Below are 23,315 nucleotides of genomic sequence, written 5' to 3' on the forward strand. Positions count from 1 at the left end.
CCCTGGCAAGCAATGTGAAATGCACCGCTCTCATCTCAAACGGATTGATAGGTCATTATGCCTCCTGTTTAAACCACAGGCCTTATGCAGACTAATCTTACCACGCTGCCCTCCATCCGGAGAGGCTTGAATCGGTGGTGACTATTATACAATTCAGAATCTCCAATGCTCCACCACGCTCGAGTCTGGTGCAAGTAAGCCATCAAAGACTGTCCTTGGCTTCCCTCTCTTATGGAAGAGGAAGACGAAACTCTTCCAATAATGGATTCCAGCGGGAGATAAGAGCCCCGTGCAGAAGGCGCATATTTTATTTTATTTATTTATTTATTTATTTAGATTTTTTTATATACCGGCATGTGTGAACACCCAATGCATTAATTCCAGTGTCGATGCCACAGAACACAGGACCTGTAAATAGTCCCAGACCCTGGGCACCGAAGCTCTAGCAGAAGCCTAATCTGACTATGCAATTTCAGCACTCTCCGCCAGTGTGTCAAACTGAGCTCCCAGATACTCCAGAGTTTGTAAGAGAACTAAATGGCTCGCTGCTAGGTTCACCAACCATCCTAGAGACTTCAAGCGCATCAGTACCTTTTGTACTGATTGCCACAGGGGTCATCTGATTTTGCATGAATGAGCCAGTCATCCAGATACACCAACACACCCTCCTTTTGCAATACGGCCGCCCTCATCACCATCACCTTGCTGAAGGTACATGGAGCCATTGCTAGCCGAAGGGAAGGGCTCGAAACCGAAAATGTTCCCTTAAGACCATGAACTTCCGTAATATCTGGTACGCCGGCTGATGGCTATGTGCAGATATACCTCTATCAAGGCGAGAGTTGCCAAGAAGTCTCCCTTGTGTACTGCCGCTAAGGCGGGCTTCAGAGTTGGATCTCAGAGTTTACCTTCTTTAGAACGCAGTATCTCTTGAATTGGATATGGAGGAAAAAGAAATAGGACGTTTAGCTTAAAATTGACCTCTAACTACACTAAGCGTGTTCAGAGTCTGAGCCAACAAACTCAACAAGACATCTCGTTAAAAAAGAAAAAAAAAATGAGCATAGTCCAAAGCGGCTTTCGATCATATGCAATTTCTCCCTCTCTTCTAGAATTGAGAAAGCCAATTCTCCATCAGAATCCTCTGTCTCATGATCCATACGCCCTTGAACATTACCAGGGACAGCCTCCTTGCGACATTTGCCCACCGTGACTGAAACTGGGAGGCCCGAGCATGCAATCTCTACATAGTAGGTTGCTTCGCCTTTGCTGGGTGGCCCTGCAGAAAGGTTTGCAGGCCCTGGAAACATTCCACCCAGTAGAAGGAAGGTGGATCTATACCAGAGCCCATAGGTCCAAACTTGCTCTCTCCAACCTCTCTCTCTCTCAGGGAAGCTTCTGCCCTCAGAAACAAGGGAGGAGAACTGACCATTGCCTCTCCACTCCCTTCCAGAACTGACCATTACCACTCCACTCCCTTCCAGACACACCATAGGCCAAGGAGATGTCCCAACATAGGCAAAAGCTGTAATAGTCAAATCGCTTTGAACTTCTAAATAGCGCTGACACAAACGGAGAGTGAGGACTGAATTGCTATCAGATGTCGAGCCTCAGATAGCAAGGCACTTGGACTTGTTTGTCCTGTGCGCCTAGCTCTCCTGAACTTTGGCTCTAGGCGGCCTCCTGTGCGCACACTAATGCCACCCAGGCATACACATACCCCTCCAGGACATGCACAAATACATGCTCAAGACTAGGTCAAGGTCGTACACGAACAAGTACGTGCGCAAATTCACACTCGTATAGGCCGTAGTTGTACGCAAACAAGTACCTGCGCAAATATGAGCTCAAGACTAGGTCTTAAATCTAGGCCACAGCCTTATGCACACAGGTCCCTGCGTATGCAGCCACCATGTGGCGAGAATGTGAGCACACGCCTACACACCCGGGAAAAGAACTGCTGCCGTGGCCTATCACATGGTTAAGCAAAGCCTGCCTACACCTTCAGCGCGTTGAGGTCTGGATCCATTTACATCCAGCATCGAAAATCATCAGCTTGAAGAGCTTCAACAGCTTAGGCCTCTTGACTGGCCAAGAATCCATGGAGACTGAGGCCAGAAGCCAGCATCCCACTAAACACGCTTTGTGCATAAGCAAATTAAACCCGGTAGGAGACCTCTACCAGAACCAGAGACTCCTCTTAACTCTCCTCAGGGCAAGTGCCTCTATGAAGGACAGGGAACCGCCAGCAACAGTCGAGGAGGGGATTCCCCTGCCTCTCGGGAATCAAAAATGGCTGCAATTTCCATGCTGACAGGGAAAGCCTCATGCTAGACCCAGTCACCTGCAAGGCTTGTTCTACCGGTGCAGTCATCCTCGACACAGACCCCTGATCACCATGCTGCTTTTGCCGCATGCACACTTTGTTCCTCCCCGCACCTGCAGCACCACCAACACCTCAATGGCAAGCAGGGGGAACAATCCCTCAGTGCCAGAGTGCCAACACCCGGTCTCCGCAGGCAGAGAAGCTGCTGAAAAACCTCATCGCTGAGTTCCCCAAGCTGCTAACGTAGCTTCCCCTCCGGAAACCCACTGCTGCAAAGATTCCTTCCCCCCGCCCAACCACTCTCTGAAAACAAACAGAGATACATATAAACCAATACTTTCCTTTGGTGCAGAGGTTCAGATTCCAGGAGCGCAGGCTGCATGGCATTTCAGAAAAGAACCAGATTACTGGCTATATTCGTCTCCTTTTGCCAAACTCGAGTGACCCAGCCCAGGACAAACCAAACCATATAAAAGGGACACTTCCCTGTTCCACTGAGCTTGCAATGCAGAACTGCCAGCAGATTCCACTGCTGTCTCATGGGAGATGAGGGATCCGGACCACCAGATGTCCACCACCATGGTCCTCCGGACCGAGCTATCAGAAGGATCACCAACTCTCTGCTCGTCCATCTCAAACCAGGGGAGATGGCCCCACCAGGACCTCACAACCACTGGGAGGATCCAGTAATTGTGTCTTAATCTTTTTTTTTTTTATCTCTCTCTTCAGACTGTAGGTTTACACCATCTATCATCTGCTGGAGACAAAAATACTGAGAGACTGCAGGTGGCACACTGGGTTATGTACAGTGTCAGTGAAATTGTTTCCATCTGCTGGCAGGGAGGCAAAATCCATGAGTCTGGATTGATCAGGATATGTACAGGGAATGGGTGTTTTGGGGGAGAAGGGTATTAAAGAGAAGGCAATAATCACAGCTCAAGTTTTTAAATGATTCGTAATGGGTGCAGGTAGGGAGAGGTGAGAAATCACAGCTCAGGAAGGTTTTCCTTTAATTGCTATTGGGGAAGGGTGGCTGAGCAGCAGCCAGACAGTTTTAGGACAAACTTAACCAGTTAACAGTGAATATTGTGTTAGCCAGCTAAATTAAAAAACCCTGTTCAAGATATGACCTCACCTGTTTTAGGTACAGCTAAATCTGCACACTGATTTCTGTACACACACGATTTAGCTGGACAGCAGAGGGAATTTTTAATCAGTTAAATATATACAGCTAAAAGCCAAGTTTTAGCTGCATAAGTCTTAGGATACCAACTCTCAAATGAACATGGGAACAGTATAGTGCAAGCAGGCTACCATTTCAGGCAAGGTCACCTATCCAACAAGCAAGTTTATTCATCTAGCACAGTGCCAAAGCTAATATCACATCTAATAGGGGAGTGGAAGGGACTACGGATAGCTTGGTTTGTCTTCTGTGAATGTCTTACTGTAAATAGCTTAGACTGTCAGATTCCGGTTCTATTTTGCGGTATATAAAAACTTTTAAATAAATCAGTTGTAAGATGCAGGGAGGGCTCAAAATTCCATGTACCAGTCCCTTTACCATGCCCCCACATTAATGAAGAAGCAACATCAATGGGGGCTTTAAGTCACAAAACAGCCAGAATCAGGAGTGAATGGGTAACAAGATGTTATGAAATAGTTTACCTGGTAAAATAAAACTGTGAACTTAGACATGCACTCTTCACCACAAAACTCTTCCATTTTCCCACCAAAATGATTCTGCACAAGTTTGGGCGATGTCTGCAGACAGTAACTACACATCTTACAGTGGTTTCCCCAGCGTTTAGCCAGGTCATGTTTATACAGCAATTTACAACCTAGAAAGAAATAAAAAAAAACAAAAAGGAGAAAAAGAGCTGAAATGAAGGTGCATTCTTGGCACAGCTTGGATTTTTATGCATCTTATAATAAATACCACTCAACATCAAACAGCATAAGAAATTGCCATGCTGGGTCAGACCAAGGGTCCATCAAGCCCAGCATCCTGTCTCCAACAGTGGCCAATCCAGGCCATAAGAACCTGGCAAGTACCCAAACACTAAGTCTATCCCATGCTACCGTTGCTAGTAATAGCAGTGGATATTTTCTAAAGTCAACTTAATTAATAGCAGCTGCTCCTCCAAGAACTTATCCAATCCTTTTTTAAACACAGTTATACTAACTGCATTAACCACATTCCCTGGTAACAAATTCCAGAGTTTAATTGTACATTGAGTGAAAAAGCACTTTCTCCGATTAGTTTTAAATGTGCTACATGCTAACTTCATGGAGTGCCCCCTAGTCCTTATATTATCCGAAAGAGTAAATAACCGATTTACATTTACCTGTTCTAGATATCTCATGATTTTAAAGACCTCTAACTTATCCCCCCATAGCCATCTCATCTCCAAGCTAAACAGTCCAAATCGCTTTAGTTTTTCCTTATAGGGGAGCTGTTCCGTCCCATTTATCGTTTTGGTCCCCCTTCTCTGCACTTTCTCCATCACAACTATATATTTTTTGAGTCCATCTGTCTACACTAAGGAAAACAAAATTATCAGGTAAGTAAATTCTCCATTTCCTAGCATGTAGCCAGATGGACTCAGGACCAATGGGATGTACAAAAGCTACTCCTGAACAGGGCGGGAGGCTGCCCATGGTCCAGTTAAGGCCACGTCTTCTCAGGTTTGGACGCCCAGGCAATAGAACCTGGAGAATGCGTGCAAGGAAGACCACGTGGCTGCTCGGCAGATGTAGATGGGACACAATAGCTTAGGTACTGCCTGGGCCCTAGTGGAACAAGCTTTAAGCTATCGTGATCACTTCCTTGATCCAGTGAACTATGGTAGCTCATGAAGCTGCTTCACCTTTTTCCTTCCACCGTGAAGAATAAACAAGTGGTCTGTCTTGCGCACCGGTTCTGTACGTTCTAGATACCATACTAACAGCCTACATTTAAGGGGCGTAGGAGGCGGTAGTCTGAGTCCTTGCGTCTATTGAGGGATGGTAAGGAAATGGTCTGGTTCAGGTGAAACTCCAAGACTACCTTTGGCAAGAAGGAAGGGACAGTGCAAAGCTACAGCGTTCCTGGAGTCAACTGGAGGAATGGCTCCAGACATGATAGCGCCTGTAGTTCAGAAATGCGAAGAGCCAAGCATATCGCCCCTGAGCATGCAGCAACCAAAAGGAAGGCCCTGCTAAAAAGTCCAATATTAGACTGAGGTTCCATAGGGGGACCGGCCACCTTAAGGGTGGTCGGAGGTGTTTAATTCCTTTTAGGAAACGGGCCAAGTCCAGATGTGTCAACAGGCGGGCTCCGTTCACCTTGCCTCTGAAAAAGGAGAGAGCCGCACCTGGACCTTCAAGGAGTTGAGGGACAGTCCTGTAAGAATTCCAGAATCATGGGGATCTTGGTCATCAAAGGGGACACCCCGCGTTCCTCGCACCAAGCCTCAAATATTCTCCAGATCCGCATGTACGCCAGGGACGTCAAGAACTTCTGCGTGCGGAGCAAGATGGTGATTACAGCCCCGAATATCCACGCTTTGTCAGGCGAGCCCTCTCAAGGGCCAGACCGAAAGACAAAAAAAAAGTTGGATCCTCGTGAAGGATCAGAACTTGTTGAAGAACATTCCAGTTCAGACAGACCTTGCGAACTGGAGGCTTCAAATGTTTCTAACGACATACCTTGCCCCTGAGACAGCCCAGGTCCTTGGACAGACCATGCTGCAGAAAGGACAAAATCTGCGGAATAGAAGCCAGCAGAGGATCCACCCGCTGCTGACCACAACAGGACGCAAAGACCTTCCAAACTCTAACATAAGCCATGGAAGGCAGTCTAGCCCGAAGAAAGGTAGAAATAATTGGCTCCGAATAACCTTTCATGCACAGTCGCCACCTCTCAAAAACCAAGCCGCAAGACAAAAGCGAGCTGCCTGGTCGAAATATATAGGCCCTTGACAGAGAAGACACAGAAGATGCCAGAGTCATAGAGGGCCATCCAAAGCCAGATTGATGAGACCCACAAACCATGGACATCAGGGCCACTTGAGAGCCACAAGGATTACCCTCCCTGGGTGGACCTCTATTCTGCGAAGCACCTTGCCCATCAGAGGCCAGAGAGGGAACACTTACAGGACAACTGAGGTTGGCCAGGGAAGTACTAGCGCTTCGACTCCCCTCTGCGCCGTGATCTCTCCTGTGACTGAAAAAGCGAGGAGCCTTGGCATTGTCCTGCGTTGCCATCATGTCCATGTGGGGAGTCCCCCATCTGCGAGAAACGAGATCCATCACTCTGTCCGAGAGTTCCCACTCTCCGGGATCTATGCGCCTCCGACTCAGTAAGTCCGCTTGTATGTTTTTCCTTCCCAATGTGTGAAGCCGCTAGCATCGCAAGATTTTGCTCCGCCCAAGCCATGAGTTGCTCCACCTCGTCGGCTACAGCTTGACTTCTAGTGCCTCCTTAATGGTTGATATAGGCCACCATCATCGCATTGCCTGACAGGATGCGAATCGCCTGATGGAGCAAGTGGGAAGAAAGTGTTGCAAGGCCAAGAGAACCGCTCTGGTCTCCAGGTGGTTGATCAACCATCCGGACCCCTCCCGGGACCAGCTGCCCTGCACTGAAAGATACTGGCAGACAGCTCCCCAGCCGGAGAGGCTGGCATCCGTGGTCACCACTATCCAGTTCGGAACTTCCAGATCCACCCCTTGAGACAGGTTGTGCGGGCAAAGCCACCAGCCAAGACTGGACCTGGCATGATCAGTAAGTGGCAGAGGGAACTGGAAATTCTCCGACTTGGGATTCCACCAGGAAACTAATGCTTGTAACGGTCTCATATGAGAAAAGGCCCAAGGAACCACCTCCAGCGTGGATGCCATCGAGCCAAGAACTTGGAAGGTAGTCCCAGGCTTTGGGCAGTGGAAGAACCAACAAGCGAACTTGTCCCATCAGTTTGTTCTTTCGATCCGTTGGAATAAAAAAAACCTTTCCCGACCACAGTGTCGAACCTGGCTCCCAGAAATTCCAATGTCTGAGAGGGGGCAAGTTTGCTCTTGGCTTGATTGATCACCCAGCCGAGGGATTCCAAGAGAGTGGTCACCTTGAGGATCGCTTCCACACAGCATTCCCTTGACTTCGCCCTGATGAGCCAATCGTCCAGGTAGGGATGAATGAGGAGGCCTAGTCTCCGGAGAGACGCCGCCACAACCACCATGACCTTGGTGAACGTACCTGCGCCTGCTCGGACTCTCCCAGAGGAAGAATCCTAGACGTCAGCAATTGCTGGACCCAGTGCAGGCTCGCTCGCAGCATATAACTGCTACACACCACCGCCCGGATACCAAGGGCCGACACCTCAAAAAGGCGCTTGAGTAGGACTTCTAGCTTGCGGTCCTGAAGATCCTTGAGAGCCGCCGAGCCTGCGACTGGAATAGTGGTTTGCTTGACAGCTGAAACTGAAGCATCTACCTTAGGGGACTGCAGGAGCTCTAGAAATTCATCCAATAATTGATAAAGCTGATCCATGGCTCGAGCAACCCGCAAACCAGCATCCGGAGCATCCCACTCCCTGGTCATCAGATGCTGAAGCATGAGATGGAAAGGAAAAGCCCGGGTTGGCGTTCGCAATCCTGCCACGACTGGATCCACCTTGTCCTGCAACGGAGAATGCGGAGGGATATCCACTCCGAGCTCAGAAAGAACTGCAGGAATAAGGGGTTCTAATTCGTCTCTCTAGAACAGACGAACTACCTTAGGGGTCATCTCCATCCAAGGGGGTCTGTTTCCCCTGGTCATCATCCAATCCCCCCCACCCACTGCAGGGAACCAAGTCACAGAGCCTTTTAACTTTGCGACCTGTAGAGACATGGACATATCTGTGCGCTTGGCTACCTTGGGGGACGGTCCCTGCGCAGGTCTCAATTGCAAAGCAGCAGCTTGCGGAGACTTGAAAGCCAAAAATGCTTTGTGCATAAGGAGGACAAAATCTAAAGAAAAGGAATCAGAATCAACATCCTGTCCCCCTGGGAAAACAGGATCCTCCTGTACAGAATATCCTGGTCCTAATCTAAAGTATCCTCAGGACTGGCAGGGACTGGCGACAGCGCTAGGGGGAAGGTCCCCCCCACTCCCATAACTCTTGCCTGAGCTTCAGCAAAGGTGTTTAAGATGGCTGCCATCCCTGAACTGAGGGGGAAAAAGGATCAGCCAGCAGCTCCCGCGGAGCAGAGCGTTTTGGAGTCCCTCGAGACTTGGCTAATGCTGCAGACCCTGAAAAAGAGCTGCCTTCCCCTCCAGGTAGGCAGCGGGAGCAAATACCAGCCCTAGAAAGCTGCATGGACGATTCTCCACATGCCACACACAAAGATGGCCGCGGCATCATGGGGGGGGGGGGGGGAACGGCCCAAAACACAAAAAATGGCGACATTCGTCAAAAAGGCAGCAATTCAGATGGGGAGGGGTCCTGGATTGCAGCAGAAAAAAAAGAGAAAATGTTTCTTTTTTTCCCCCCAAAACGCTCAGAATCACCATGGGGTAAGAGGGACTGGACCACCAGTAATCTCGTCTCCGGCATCTTACCTGGCTGGAGCCACGTGGGGCTCCAGCTCCAAAGGAAAATTAGTTCTTACCTGTTAATTTTCATTCCTGTAGTACCACGGATCAGTCCAGACCATGGGTTGAGCCTCCTGTCCAGCAGGTGGAGACAGACCAAAACTGAAAGGGTGTCCTATATGAGGACAGAGCCTACCCTGCAGCCCTTCAGTATAACCACTGTCAAAGCAGAAAGCAACAAAACCAGAATAGGATCAAGCAAGTAACCATAAAACTCAATTGAGCAAGTGTAGAACAATGTAATAAACATGGTATCACTAACTGCTTTTGCATATACTTGGTACTTGAACAACCAAGGCTTCCGGTGTAATTGCTCAGTATTCTTACAAAGAATGAAGTATCAAAATATGCGAATCTGCAAGAACAAGCTTCGAGAGGACAGAAAAGAAAGACAAACAGGGAAGGGCATCTGGACTGATCCATGGTACTACAGGAACGAAAATTAACAGGTAAGAACTAATTTTCCTTTCCCTGTACGTACCCGGATCAGTCCAGACTGTGGGATGTACCAAAGCTTCCCTATCCCGGGTGGGACCGAGACAGTCCCGCTCGAAGCACTTGCCGCCCAAATGACCAAACACCGGTGCTTGCACATCCAGACGGTAGCGTCGAGCAAAAGTATGAAGGGACGTCCATGTGGCGGCCCTGCAAATCTTTTACGGAGAGACCGATTGGCTCTCCGCCCAGGAAGTAGCTTGAGAACGTAGCGAATGAGCCTTTAGGCCCTCCGGAACCGCCCGACCTTGGCAAAGATAGGCCGAGGAAATGGCCTGCTTCAACCATTGCGCAATAGTGGTCTTAGAAGCCAGTTTGCCCCGATTGGGACCACTCCAGAGGACAAAAAGATGGTCCGAGACCCGAAAGTCATTGGTGACCTGGAGATACCAGAGTAGAACTCGTATGACATCCAGTTTATGAAGATCGCCTCCAGCGGTACCTACAATCTCCTCTGGAGAGAACGCTGGAAGCTCTACCGACTGGTTGACATGGCAGGTGGAGACAACCTTCATCAAGAAAGAAGGCACAGTCTAGAGAAAAAGCTGAATCAGAGAAGCGCAAAAAAGGTTCCCGACAGGACAATGCTTGGATCTCGGAATCCCGCCGAGCGGAAGAGACAGAAACAAGGAAAACTGCCTTGAGCATGAGGTCTTTTACCGTAGCTCAACTGAGAGGTTCGAACGGGGCAGCACAGAAGGCCCAGAGGACCAGATTAAGACTCCACGACGGGCAAGTATTGCGAGCAGGCGGACGCAGGTGTTTGACTCCCCTTCAGGAACCGAACCACGTCCGGGTGGCCCGCTAGGGGATGACCCTCGACCCGTCCAAGGAGAGAGCCGAGCGCGGAAACTTGCATGCACAGGGAACTGAAGGAAAGGCCCTTGGAGACACCCTTTTGAAGAAAGGAAAGAACTAATAAGACCGGGGCGGAGCACGCTGAGACACCTGACTCCTCACAAACAGTCTCAAAGACCTTCCAAATGCGCACGTAAGCTAGAGAAGTAGACTGCTTCCGGGCTTGCAGCAAGGTGGAGATAACCTCCTCCTTATAGCCCTTAAGCCTCAGGTGTCGCCGTTCAAAAGCCAGGCTGCTAGACAAAAGCGATCGGCCTGGTCGAAAAATACGGGCTCCTGCCGAAGTAGACAAGGAAGATGGCCTAGCCAAAGAGGTCCGTCCGTCGCCAGGTTGACGAGATTCGCGAACCATGGCCTGCGAGCCATTCGGGTGCAACCAGAACCACGGGCCCTCAGTGGAGTTCTATTCTCCTGAGAACTTTTCCCACCAGAGGCCACGGGGGGGGGGGGGGGGGGGGGGGGGGGGGGGGGGGGGGGGGGGGGGGGGGGACACGGGGGGGGGGGACACACACACATGTACAGAAGGATGTCCGTGGGCCAAGGGAGAGCCAGAGCATCCACACCCTCCGAGCCGTGCTCCCTCCAGCAGCTAAAGAACCGATGGGCCTTGGCATTGCGCAAGGTCGCCATGAGGTCCAGGTGGGGGCGGACCCCACCTGTCGACAAGCAGATCCATGGCTTCTTCTGAGAGTTCCCACTCTCCTGGATCGAGCAATTGGCGACTGAGAAAATCGGCCTCAACATTTTCCTTGCCCGCGATGTAGGAGGCCGCCAGGCAATCCAGGTGTCGTTCCGCCCAGGCGAAGAAATGGCTGGCTTCTAGGGCCACCAGGCGATGGCGGGTGCCCCCCTGACGATTGATGCAAGCCACAGTGGTGGAGTTGTCTGACAGCACCCTCACCGCTTTGCCGCGTATCAGGGGCAGAAACTCCTGCAGAGCCAGGTGCACCGTCTGGGCCTCCAACCGATTGATGTGCCAACAAGTCTGAATCGGCGACCAAATCCCCTGGGTGGACTGGGACAGGCAGACCGCACCCCAGCCCGAGAGACTGGCGTCCGTGGTTACTATCGTCCACTGTGGAGCTTGAAGGGGCATCCCCCGGAGAAGATAAGGAAGCGAAAGCCACCACTGCAAGGCGGGGACGGTAGAGACCAAAAGTGGGAGGACTATGTGAAACTGTTCCAACACTGGCTGCCAACGGGATAGCAAAGCTTTCTGTAATGGTCGCATATGAGCAAAGGCCCAGGGAACTAGGTTGATGGTGGAAGCCATGGACCCTAAGACCTGCAGGTAGTCCCAGGCCACTGGAAGAGGCAGCGAGAGCAGATTCCGAATCTGGCCGATCAACTTGAGGGCCTACGCACGAGGCAAGAAGACCTTGCCCACTCGAGTGTCGAAGTGGGCTCCCAGGAACTCTAACTCCTGGGAGGGCTGAAGGTTGCTCTTGGAAAAATTCACTATCCACCCGAGAGATGCGAGGAGAGCTAATACCCGATCCACCGCCTGTCTGCAAAGAGCTTCCGACTTGGCCCTTACAAGCCAGTCGTCCAAGATAGGGGTGGATTAGGATTCCTTCCCGGCGAAGGGCCGCCACCACCACCACCATGACCTTTGTGAAGGTGCGGTCGCAAGGCCGAAAGGCAGCGCCTGAAACTGGAAATCCCAGTTGAGGATGTGGAAGCGAAGATACTTCTGGTAATCGCGGTGAATCGGAATATGGAAGTATGCCGCTGTCAAATCGAGCGAGGTGAGGAACTCTCCGGGGCGAACCGCTGCGATGACCGCTTGCAAGGTTTCCATGCAAAAATGTGGGATCTTGAGAGCCCGGTTGACCCTCTTGAGGTCTAAGATCGGCCGAAAAGCCCCGTCCTTCTTGGAAACAAAAAAGTAAATAGAATACTGGCCTGCACCAAGCTCCGCTTTCGGAACCAGGACAACTGCGCCCAGACTCAATAGTCTGACGAGGGTTTGCTCTACCGCTTCCCACTTGAGCCAACTGCAGGGGGAGAATACAAAGAGATCCGGTAGGTCGCGAACAAGCTTGAAGGCGTAACACTCTTGGACAATGTCGAGGACCCACTGGTCTGACGTGATTTTGACCCATTCCTCGAAGAAAAGGGAGAGGCGGCCGCCCAGAAAAGGGACCGAGGAATGGGTCGACTGAACTTCATTGTGTGGCAGACTTAGGGGTGGAGCGCGGGGACTGGCCCTCGCGAAAGGAGTGACGCCCACGAAAGGGCTGCGACCAAGATTGAGACCGAGAAGAATAACCCCTGGAGGAGCCACCTCGTCCACGGGGCTTATACCTCCTCTGTCCCTGGAAACGAGGACGGGAGGGTGTAAAGGAGCGTTACCTTTGAAGGGCAACATGCCTAGCCGTGCCTTGGAGGACGGGTGGCTGACCAATTGCGCAACCAGAGTTGTCGTCTAGCGGATACCGCCGAGGCCATCGCCTTCACCTGGACGTGGAGGAGGTCGTAGAGTGCATCAGCCCCATATGTGATGACTGCTTCCAGACGTTCAGCATGCTCCGCCTCTGCAGACGGGAGGTCCTGGGTGCCGAGTAATTGTTGAACCCACCTGAGACCTGCCCACTGCATGAGGCTGCTGCAGATAGTCACTCGGACCCCCAGAGCCAGGACTTCAAAAATACATTTCATATGGGCCTCGAGCTTGCGGTCCTGTCCATCCTTTAGAGCCGTCGATCCCACCACAGGGATAGTGGGGTGCTTGGTGACCGCAGAGACCAAGGAGTCCACGGTAGGAATTTTCAACATATCTAAGCATTCCGCTGGGAGGGGGGTAGAGCTTATTCATAGCCCACCCCACCTGGAGTCCCACTTCGGGAGCCTCCCATTTATGCAAGAGCAGCAACTTGTGCATAGGATGAAAAGGAAAAGCGCTTGCCGAAGCCCTGAGTCCCGCCAGGTCCGGGTCCATATTTTTGGGCAAGGAGGCCGTAAGTGTATCCGCAGGGGGCCCCCTCCTCCTCCCGCTGAAACATGCGGAGAACCCTGGGATCATCCCTAGGTAGCCGGGGGGGAGGGGGGGGGGGGGGAAGGAAGACGAAAGACTGGACCACCATCCTCTGTCCCCACACCTGGAAGCAATCACAGACTCAGGCTATGCTCCGCACAAGGGGCGAAGCCCCCCCGAGTCCAGCAAGCTCCAGGAGACAGGACCATCTCCTGCACAGCATAAAAGTTAAACTTTTTTTTTTTTTTTTTTTTTACAGAAAGAAAGCCAATCAAGATCCCTAAGGAAGAAGTACTTGCTTGATATCCAAAAAGAAAAAGAAGGCTGACTAGCCTAAATCAGGAGACCGAAGGGTCAGCTGATCCACATGCTGGATACAGACAAATACTGAAGGGCTGCAGGGTAGGCTCTGTCCTCATATAGGATACCCTTTCAGTTTTGGTCTGTCTCCACCCACGGTCTGGACTGATCCGGGTACGTACAGGGCATAACCTGCCTCCAGAGAGGATGACCCCACAGGATTTAGCAACCCTCTGGAAGGATAGGGAAAACACTCCCCTGTAGAAGAACTTCTCTCTCTTTTTTTTTTAAACTTGCTTGATTCAAAACTTATAGCTAGTTCACTCTTAGTTAATTTTAAGGGATAGTCTAACCACAGAAAACAGGGCAAGACGGCAGGGTTTGTACCACCTCCATCTGCTGGAGACAGAGAAATACTGAAGGGATGCAGGAGGCACACCAGGTTAAGTAAGGGTGCCTTTCAAGTTTTTCTCTGTCTCCACCTGCTGGAAGGGAGGCATAACCTATGGTCTGGACTGATCTGGGTACGTACAGGGAACACACTTTGCCTCTTCCATGAAGTACCCCATACACTCCCTGGGCAGGGGAACAGTGATGTAGCCTGCAAAACTGCAAAGCATGCTGGGAAAGGAACCCAGATGTTAGCCACAAGCTCACTTCAATGGGTCCCCAGGTCCCAATAGTAAATATTAATGTTTAATTGACCAAATGGTAAATTTTACTTACCATTTCAAAGATTAATAGTTACATCTCTAAACATTAAGTATTGCATCAAATCATTAGCTTAATCTTAGTCCAACTGATAAGCACCACCATCATCATGTTTATTTATGTAGGCCACTTGCCAGCTAGTAAGTTCAAAGTGCATTACAATGGAATTCGATTACAGCATTTACAATATATATGGATTTAATATCCAAGCAAAATTGCGAACTCCAGCCCATGAGTGCCATAAACAAGTTTGGTTCTCTCAATAATATAATCAAAATATCCATATAAATGCTTAAAATGTACATGTTATTGTGAAAGCCAAGTCAATTTGTGATTTGATAAATAGAAAGACAATAAATCCTTTTGCCTCCTACCTTCACTACAGAATGGTTTGTCCACACCCGAAAATCTCACTGCCTCCTTTATAATCTTGTCTATTTTGCAGTATTCACACATAGCCATGACATTGTTTATTTTCTTATACTCATCACAACATGTCTTCCCACAAAACTGGTACATCTTCCCCTGCAGAAAAAAAGTGAGCCAAGGTGAACTGTATACCAGAATCTCAGCCTTTAGGGCAGGCAGACAAGCTCCCACTTCCCTTACTGACCAGAAGAGATTGGCTGCAACCTCTAATGAAGATAGTCAATTTGAGCAAACCAAAAAGAGACAAGGGGAGAAACAATCCAATCCATGAAGCATACTGTACATTCTGGCAACATTTACTTCTACACCTAGGTTAGAAGGGAATAGGCTATGTGTAAACAAGATGTAGAAACTAAAATATTGAACAAAGGGTTCTCTATTACTGTTGATAAAAATAAATAAATACATATGATGCCCTGTCTTACCTTATAGTCCAGAAGTTCTGGCTTGGTTGCAAATAACCGGTTACAATGTTGACACTTCAGCTTTACAACAGTGCGGGCAAAGGTAACTTGCTGGGACTGTGCAGCTAGCCTCTGTAATCCAGCAGCTGCAGAGCTGCTCATGGAGGTGGTGGTAGCAGCCACTGAAGACGTACTGCTGCTTCCAGATGTTACCTGTGATGCAGCAGGAATGCTTACAATCACCTGGCCCTGCGAGAGGGGCACCACAGAAGAGTTTATTGCTGCTGGCTTGCTGAACAAGTTCTGCAGATCAAAAGTATGGATGAAAGAAAAACATGAATTTCAGTAATGGAAATCTGGTCAGAATTATTTGCTGTAATCTCTTTCAATCCCCTACTCTTCACTGACGTCTGAACAAAGCTTTCACTCCATACCTGGAAAGATACAACACAGTTGTAGCTGCAAAAGTTGCGGATGCTCCCATCTGACATGGCCAAGTGATACTGAGGTACTGCTGAAGTCTTACAGCTATTACACTGCACTTGCATACCTAGTGAGAAAAAGCGGAAGCTAGAAAATAGGGTAACGCATTAGAAAATGTCTACAGATAGTGTGTGAACTGGCAGCTTTAGAGAAACACTCACATATGGTTCTATTTTTCAAGAGTTCAGGAAAAAACAGTCTAGAGCCTGTATCAATTAAACCCATTGCTATGCTAAATTGATTTTGAAATTCGTTCACGTTTCCTTGGTAGTCCTTTGTACCTCTACATTAGCCCTGTTTTGAAGATTCAAACCACATCATGTACTTGTCCAGGACCGTCACTGTGATGTCTGGATTAGGCAAGTTCGGAGGAGATATAAAATATAGGAAAAAAAAAAAAAAAATCACCAGCTACCTGCAAATGAAGGCTCAATCGTAGCACTGGTTTCACGTGAGCTGGAAGCCAAGGCCATTTTTGAAATATAACTGTGACCCTCAGAGCAAGTACTGAACATTTCTGACAAGAGATTAAGTATATTAATTGAGTATTTTTTTAATTTTAAATTCTAGCAATGTTTTCTTCTGCAGTGGGCTTATTATTTTAATCAATCAACTTAATTAGTTGGGGAATAAAGTGACAATGCTTAAAGGAAAATTGGTTCTTGCCTGCTAATTTTCGTTCCTGGAATACCATAGATCAGTCCAGACTCCTGGGTTGTGCTTCCCTGCCAGCAGACGGAGACAGAAGAAAAGCTTTATTTTAGAATTTATTTTTTTTTTTATAGCCCCCCAGAGGGCTTACAATCTAATTTTGTACCTGAGGCAATGGGGGGAAAGTGACTTGCCTAAATCACAAGGAGCAACAGTGGGATTTGAACCCTAGTTTCCCTGGTTCGTAGCCTCCTGCTCTAACCACTAGGCTAACTCCACTGCCACCTGCACTCCCTTCAGTATGACCTGAACCCAAGTCAAGATTAAAATAACTATAACAACTGAGAACTTCAGTGAGCAGGAGGAAGTTCTTCTATCAAAAACTCATTCAAACACTAAGCAGAACATCATTTAACCAAACAAAGTATTCTGCACCATTTCATACTGCCTTGACGGGTGGGCTTTCCTGAATGGGCGGGGTTCTGGACTGATCTGGGGAATTCCAGGAATGAAAATTAGCTGGAAAGAACCAAAATTTTCCTTTCCTGTTCATACCCCAGATCAGTCCAGACTCCTGGGATGTATCCAAGCTCCCCTATTTTGGGCAGGAACGTAACATCCCCACTCACAACACACTCAGAAGCCCGTGGAGTCCCGATTTCGGACATCCAAGCGGTAATGTCTGGCAAAAGCGTGTAAAGACTTCCAAGTAGCTGCCCAACAGATTTCCTGTGGTGAGATAACCAGCTGACAAATCGGCCATGGAGCCTCCTGCGCCCGACCTTCCAGTACCAGTCGCCGAGCCAATCACGTTCTATAGTCAGCACAAAATAGTAGCTTTGAACGCTTTCTACCCATTCCCTAACCGGGTATCGAAGTGCACCCCCAGATATTCCAGTGACTGGGTTGGCTTCAAATAACTCTGCCAGATTCGTCACCCAGCCCATCGAATCCAGGAGTTGCAGAACCCACTGACTGAGTGACCAAACTCTCCTTCCAACTTTGCCCACACTAGCCATTTGTCCAGGTAAGGGTGTACCAGGATACCTTTCTTCCTGAGCGTAGCCGTCACTACCACCATCACCTTTCTGATCGCGCACGGCGCTGTTACCAACCCAAAGGGAAGGGGCCAAAACTGGAAATGCTCCCCCAAGAAGCATGAACCTCAGGAACCTCCAGCGTTTTGCCAGAATGGAGATAGGATTCCATCAAGTCTGACGCCAGAAACTCCCCTTTGTGCACTGCTATAATCACCATGCGCAACATCTCCATCTGAAACCGCAACACCCGGAAGGCAGCATTTGCCTTCTGCAGATTGAGACGAAAAGTCCCCTCCTTTTTGGGCACCATAAAGTACAGGGAGTACCAACCCTGCCCCCTCTCCTGAGGAGGCACCAGCACAATGGCATGCAAGAGCTGCAGCCATTGCAAACTATCCTGAACCTCCTCCCGCTTGTACTGGGAGACGCAGCGGGAGATTACAAAGGCATCCCTGAGCGAACGAGAAAATTCTAAGGTGTAGTCGTCTCTTACCACCTCCAGGACCCACTGGTCCAACGTGATCCTGGTTCACTCCTCATAAAAGAGGTCAGCCTCCCTCAGATAGCTTCTGGAGAGGAGCGGACCAGCCGCCTTCATTGACCAATCTTACTTCCGCCACCGCCACCGCCCCTCTGAGGTCTGCATTGGGCTTGAAAGGACTGCTGTCTGCCCGAATTCTGTTTTTACACCGCCAGCACAGGGCTCCTGCCAGCATAAAGCCGCCTTGCCTCTCTGAACTGAGATTGCGGAGGAAAGGACTTCTTGGGGGGTTTTCTGGTCGTCAGGTAATTTGTTACCCTTCAACTCCCCCAACTGCTTCATGAGCTGCTCCAGATTCTCCCAAAATAGCAGTTTGCCCTTCAAGGGGAGATTAGCCAGCTGGGCTTTAGACCACCCATCAGCTGACCAATTTTGCAGCCAGAGGAGTCTCCATGCCACAGCCATAGACACTATACTCCTAGTGGAAGTCTGGATCATGTCATAAAGGGCATCTGCCAAATAGCCCACTCCTAAGTGGGCAGCCTGAGCTGCTTCAGCTGTTGACCCCAACTGCTTATCGTGTGCCTTCTGCACCCAGCACAAGCAGGCTCTGTGCATTAAGCTTCCTCACACTGCTGCACGAAGGCTCAAAGCTGAAGCCTCAAACAGCCTCTTAAATAGAATCTCCAGTTTCCAATCCTGGATATCCTTCAGAGCAGCCGAACCTGCCACTGGGATGGTTGTCTTCTTGTTAACCACGGAAACCGCCACATCCACCTTGGGAGTCTTCCATGATTCCAAGGTCTATTCCAGCAAGGGATCTAACTTAGCCATAGCCCTGGCCTACCTTCAGGCCCACTTCGGGAGATTCTCACTCCCGATCCACCAACTTCTTCACATTCTTAGGCAATGGAAAGGCCTTGGGGAGGGGGGTCCTGTAACCCCTCCAGAACTAGGTTTACCCTCTCTTTATCCGAATCTTCCTGTATGACCTTATTCCCCAGCTCATCCCTACAGAACAGGTGGACCACCCGAGGATAGTCACTGTCCGTGATCACAATCTCATCCGAATCCTGCATTGGATCTAGCAATGTGTCTTCCTCCACCGCAGACCATATGAGTCCCCAAGACTGCAGAATCCCTCCCAATTTGGCATGCCTCTGATCCCTAGGCTTCTTGGTCGCCCGGGACTTCCTGGGTAAAGGCTTCTTGGTCCCTGCTTCCTTCCTGGCTAAATAGGCCTTTTGGAAGAAAAGGACAAAGTCTGTTGAAAAAGCCTCCAGATCTGAAGAACAAGGGTCCTGGGTCCAAGTCAGAGTCTCCTCCCTTCCCCTGCAGGGTTCTGCTCAATGGGAAACAGCGTGGGAGGGGAGTCCAGACGCTCTGAAACAGCAGCCTGACTCCCAGCACATGCAGACAAAATGGCCGCTGGCTCCTCTGACCCTCCCAGGTTCTCCAGAACCAGCCCAGCCAACGTTGTGCTTCTGACGCGCCCCCAGAAGTCCCAGCCCCTCCGGAAATGCATTCCAGGCAAAATGTGGTTGACTTGAGCCGAGCCCATTTCGATCTGTAGCCGCAACAAACAAACAGCCTCTAATCTTTCTAGTAGCATCTCTCAAGTCCTCCTAGCTTCACGAAAGCCTTCTTATGCGGAAGTCCTACCGCTCTAAGTGGAACAGGTTTACCTTGTGGTACACACAGAGACTATACCATCAGTCAAAACAGCAAGACTAACATACTATGGAACAGGGGTCTCTGGAGGCTCAGTACCCGGCACCGATATCGGTCCAGAAGAGGATGGGGGCTCCTCTCCCTGGGCCCTCTTCGCAGGCAGTTCGGTGGAAGTCGATGCCGCTGTGGTATCAGTGCTAGCACCAGGCGGGGATGCACGTCTGTGACTGTTTCCCACAGTGCTTGGTCCAGTCCTTCTCCAGCACAGAGGATGATGACACAGATGCCTTCGAAGGGGTCGGTAACGGACGGTCACCCGCTCTACGATGCTCCTGGTGGGGCGTCTCCAAAGTGGATGGAACCTCTCCGGTCTGCGCAACTTGTACTGGAGTCTATGGAGCACAGTGTTTTGAAGCAAACAAATGCTCCATCTTCTCCAGTCGAGCGCGCCGGCCTTTGGGGGTCTTTTGTGCACAACTGGGGCAGCAACGGACGTCGTGCGAGGGCCCTAAGCACAAAACACAAATATTGTGCGGGTCCGTTATAGACATGGTCCTCGGACACTCGGGGCATTTTCTAAACCCAGTCGCCATGCAGAAAAAAAGTGGCACGTGGCTGGTGACAGTTGGGAACCGATCGCGAATCGAGGGAAAAAGCACCTACCGAGCGTCAGAAGGAACGGAGCGTGATAAAGAAAATTATTCCTTACCTGCTGATTTTCGTTCCTGTAGTACCAAGGATCAGTCCAGACAGTGGGTTATCTCCCCCTTCCGTGGAAAACGGAGGTGGCCCAATGGAGGAAGAGTGGGAAGATCCCCTGACGGAGGAAAAGGCTCCAGAGGTGGATCGGGTGTCAAAACCGGCGGCTGAGATGAAAAAGGAGCGTCCTGCTCTTCTCCTGTTAGCGCCGGAGCAGCCGAGTCTGGAGACAAAATGGCCACCATTCCCGCAGTCAGCGGGATCGGGGCCGGCCCCTGAGCGTCGAGGCACGCCAGAAGACTAGAACCAGAGTGGCCCGGCGGTTGAGAGTCCCTCCCCACCAGGGAGGCAAGCTGTGCAAATCCCCTCGCAGGAGAGCCTCGACCCGGGCTCTCCACAAGCGCAGCACCTGGACAAACGAGGCATGGGGAACCCCGACGGAGCCGCGAGGGAACCAGCTGTTCTTAACGCGAGAAACAGGCAAGGTTTAAAGCTGCGGGAAGCGGGAAAAACCTCTGCTTCAGCCTGTTCTTCCTCACGCTCACCAGGTTCGTGGCTGTAAGAAGCGGGTAACAGCCTCCGCTTCAGTCCTGCTCTCTCTCTATCCCTCAGCGACCCACAGATAGAGGCACAGAGGAATAACGCCTCTCTGTGCCGGCTGCTCCGAGGAAAACAGCATCTCAGGGGCAGCGGGTCGGATAGCAGCCACAGGGGAAGAGGGTGGCACCACCGACTTGCACCCCGGAGAGAGGAAATAACCTGTCAAAAGGAAATAAAAACAAACTTACCTGTAGTGCCTGGCAAGGGTATGCAAAGACTTTCAAGTCCCCGCCCTGCAGATCTCCTGCGGAGAGACCATTTGACACTCCATCCACGAAGCTGCCTGTGAACGAGTAGAATGAGCCCGAAGATCAAACGGTACAGGGTTACCTCACAGCAAATATGCAAAACCTACAGCCTCTTTCAACCAGCGAGAAATCGTAGCCTTAGATGCAATGTTTCCTCGTTTTGGACCAGCCCATAGCACAAAAAGATGGTCCGTCACACGAAACGCGTTTGTAACCTCCAGATAACGTAACAACGCTCGAACATCCAGCTTCTGTAAGTCTTTAGAGATAGGGTCCGACTGGTCCAACACGGGAAACGACGGAAGCTCCACTGACTGGTTCACGTGAAAAGCAGAAACCACCTTCGGAAGAAAAGAAGGGACAGTCTGCAAGGACACCCCAGAATCCAAAATTATTAGAAACGGCTCCCTACAGGATAGAGCTTAGAACTCAGATACCCTGCAAGCAGATTTGATAGCTATAAGGAAAATCACCTTTAACGTGAGATCCTTTATTGTAGCCATTGTCAGAGGCTCAAAGGGCGCCGTACACAGAGCAGATACAGCCAAGTTCAGATTCCAAAAAGGAAAAGGGTGCCTGACTGAAGAGCTTAAATGCTTTGCTCCCTTTAAGAAACGAGCCACATCGGGGTGAGCAGCCAACACCATGCCCTAATGGAACTGCACAAACAACAGAGAGCTGCCACCACCCTCAGTGAACTATATGATAAACCCCTGGCAAGTCCTGATTGTAAAAAACCTAAAATATCCAACACCGAAGACAGAGTAGGCACAGCTGCTCAGTCCACGCACCAAGATTCAAAGATTTTCCCACATGCTCACATAGGCAAGGTTAGTGGATGTTTTGCGCGACTGGAGTAGTGTAGCCACCACAGAATCCAAATACCCTTTGCTCCTCAGACGGTGTCTCTCAAAAGCCATGCCGCTAGACAAACGCAATCGACCTCTTCCACAACACATGGGCCCTTGATGGAGAAGGTCCGAGAACATTGGGAACCGCAGAGGTCCCGCCACTGCTAGATTGACTATTTATTATTTATTTAACTTCTTTTACTATACAGATACTCAAAACCAGGTCTTATCGTACCGGTTTACAATGGAACAGGGGGAAACCAAATTAACATCTAGGTAGAAAGTAAAAGTTACATTAAACAGGGAGCGTATAAACATGGGAGATGGAAGACAGGACAGATTTTAAACTATAATAACTGGAGAGTGATAAATATAATCAACAAAACAATATATAAGTGATACATAAACAGATATATTAGATATATTAGATATATTAGATATATTAGAAATAATATTTATTTATTTATTTTATTTATTTAAAGGATTTATATACCGGAAGTTCCTTTTATTTATTTATTTAAAGTTTATTTTAAATAAATAAATAAATTTTTTTAAAATTTATTTATTTAAAGGATTTATATACCAGAAGTACCGGAAAATAGATATAAACAAAACAATATATTAGTGATACATATACAGAGATTTGTCCTAGTCGCTTGTTAACATCGTGTGTCCAGAGGGAGGAGGAGAGGAGGGGAGGTGAGGGGGGGGGAGGATTAGGGAGAGATCGGAGGGTGAGAGTCAGTGTTGACTTGACTTGACTAGGTCCACAAACCAAGGCCGTCTTGACCACTCTAGAGCTATGAGGATGACTTCCACTGGGTGTATCTCTACTCTCCTGAGCACTTTGCCTATCAGCGGCCAAGGTGGGAAGACATACAGCAGCATGGACGGCCGGCCAGGGTAGCACCAGGGCATCCACCCCCCTTTTGCTCCTGTTTCTCCACGGTGACCGAAGAAGCGCAAAGCCTTGGCATTCTGAAACATTGCCATTAGATCCATGTGGGGTACGCCCCATGCGTTGCATATGAGCTGGAAAGCTTCATCTGCCAGCTTCCATTCCCCAGGATAGAGGCAGTGACAACTGAGAAAGTCCACCTGAACATTGTCGACTCCTGCTAAGTGAGACGCTGCAAGACTTACTAAATGCTTCTCCGCCCAGCTGATCAACTGCCGGGCTTCCATCGCCACTGGCTGGCTTTTGGTTCCCCCTTAGCGATTGATACACCACCGTGATCACATTGTCTGAAAGAATTCTGACTGACTTCCTCTGGAGGAGAGGGCAGAACGCTTGCAATGCTAACCACATTGCCCTGGTCTCCAGACAATTGATCGACCACTGTCCCTGCACCGACTTCCTCAGACAAACCGCTCCCCAACCGGAGAGGCTGGCATCTGTGGTCACCACTGTCCATTCGGGCACCTCCAGGGGAACTCCTCGGGATAAGTTGTCTGAGATAAGCCACCAATCGAGACTG

The 23,315-nt window shown here is 49.7% G+C and overlaps 1 protein-coding gene across 3 annotated transcripts in view; it reads right to left on the minus strand.

The window, feature by feature from the left end:
• Window positions 1–23,315, minus strand: part of ZMYM4 (zinc finger MYM-type containing 4) — a 229,104-nt gene that overhangs the window by 84,308 nt on the left and 121,481 nt on the right. For all 3 annotated transcript variants that reach the window (XM_029571424.1, XM_029571423.1, XM_029571425.1), the window contains 4 exons: window positions 15,548–15,663; window positions 15,135–15,416; window positions 14,655–14,805; window positions 3,992–4,164 (listed from right to left, as the gene is read on the minus strand). In XM_029571424.1, coding sequence (XP_029427284.1) covers window positions 3,992–4,164; window positions 14,655–14,805; window positions 15,135–15,416; window positions 15,548–15,663 — 722 coding nt within the window. The remainder of the gene's footprint in view (window positions 1–3,991; window positions 4,165–14,654; window positions 14,806–15,134; window positions 15,417–15,547; window positions 15,664–23,315) is intronic.

This window comes from Rhinatrema bivittatum, chromosome 11, assembly GCF_901001135.1.
Source record: "Rhinatrema bivittatum chromosome 11, aRhiBiv1.1, whole genome shotgun sequence".
NCBI classification, from domain to species: domain Eukaryota; kingdom Metazoa; phylum Chordata; class Amphibia; order Gymnophiona; family Rhinatrematidae; genus Rhinatrema; species Rhinatrema bivittatum.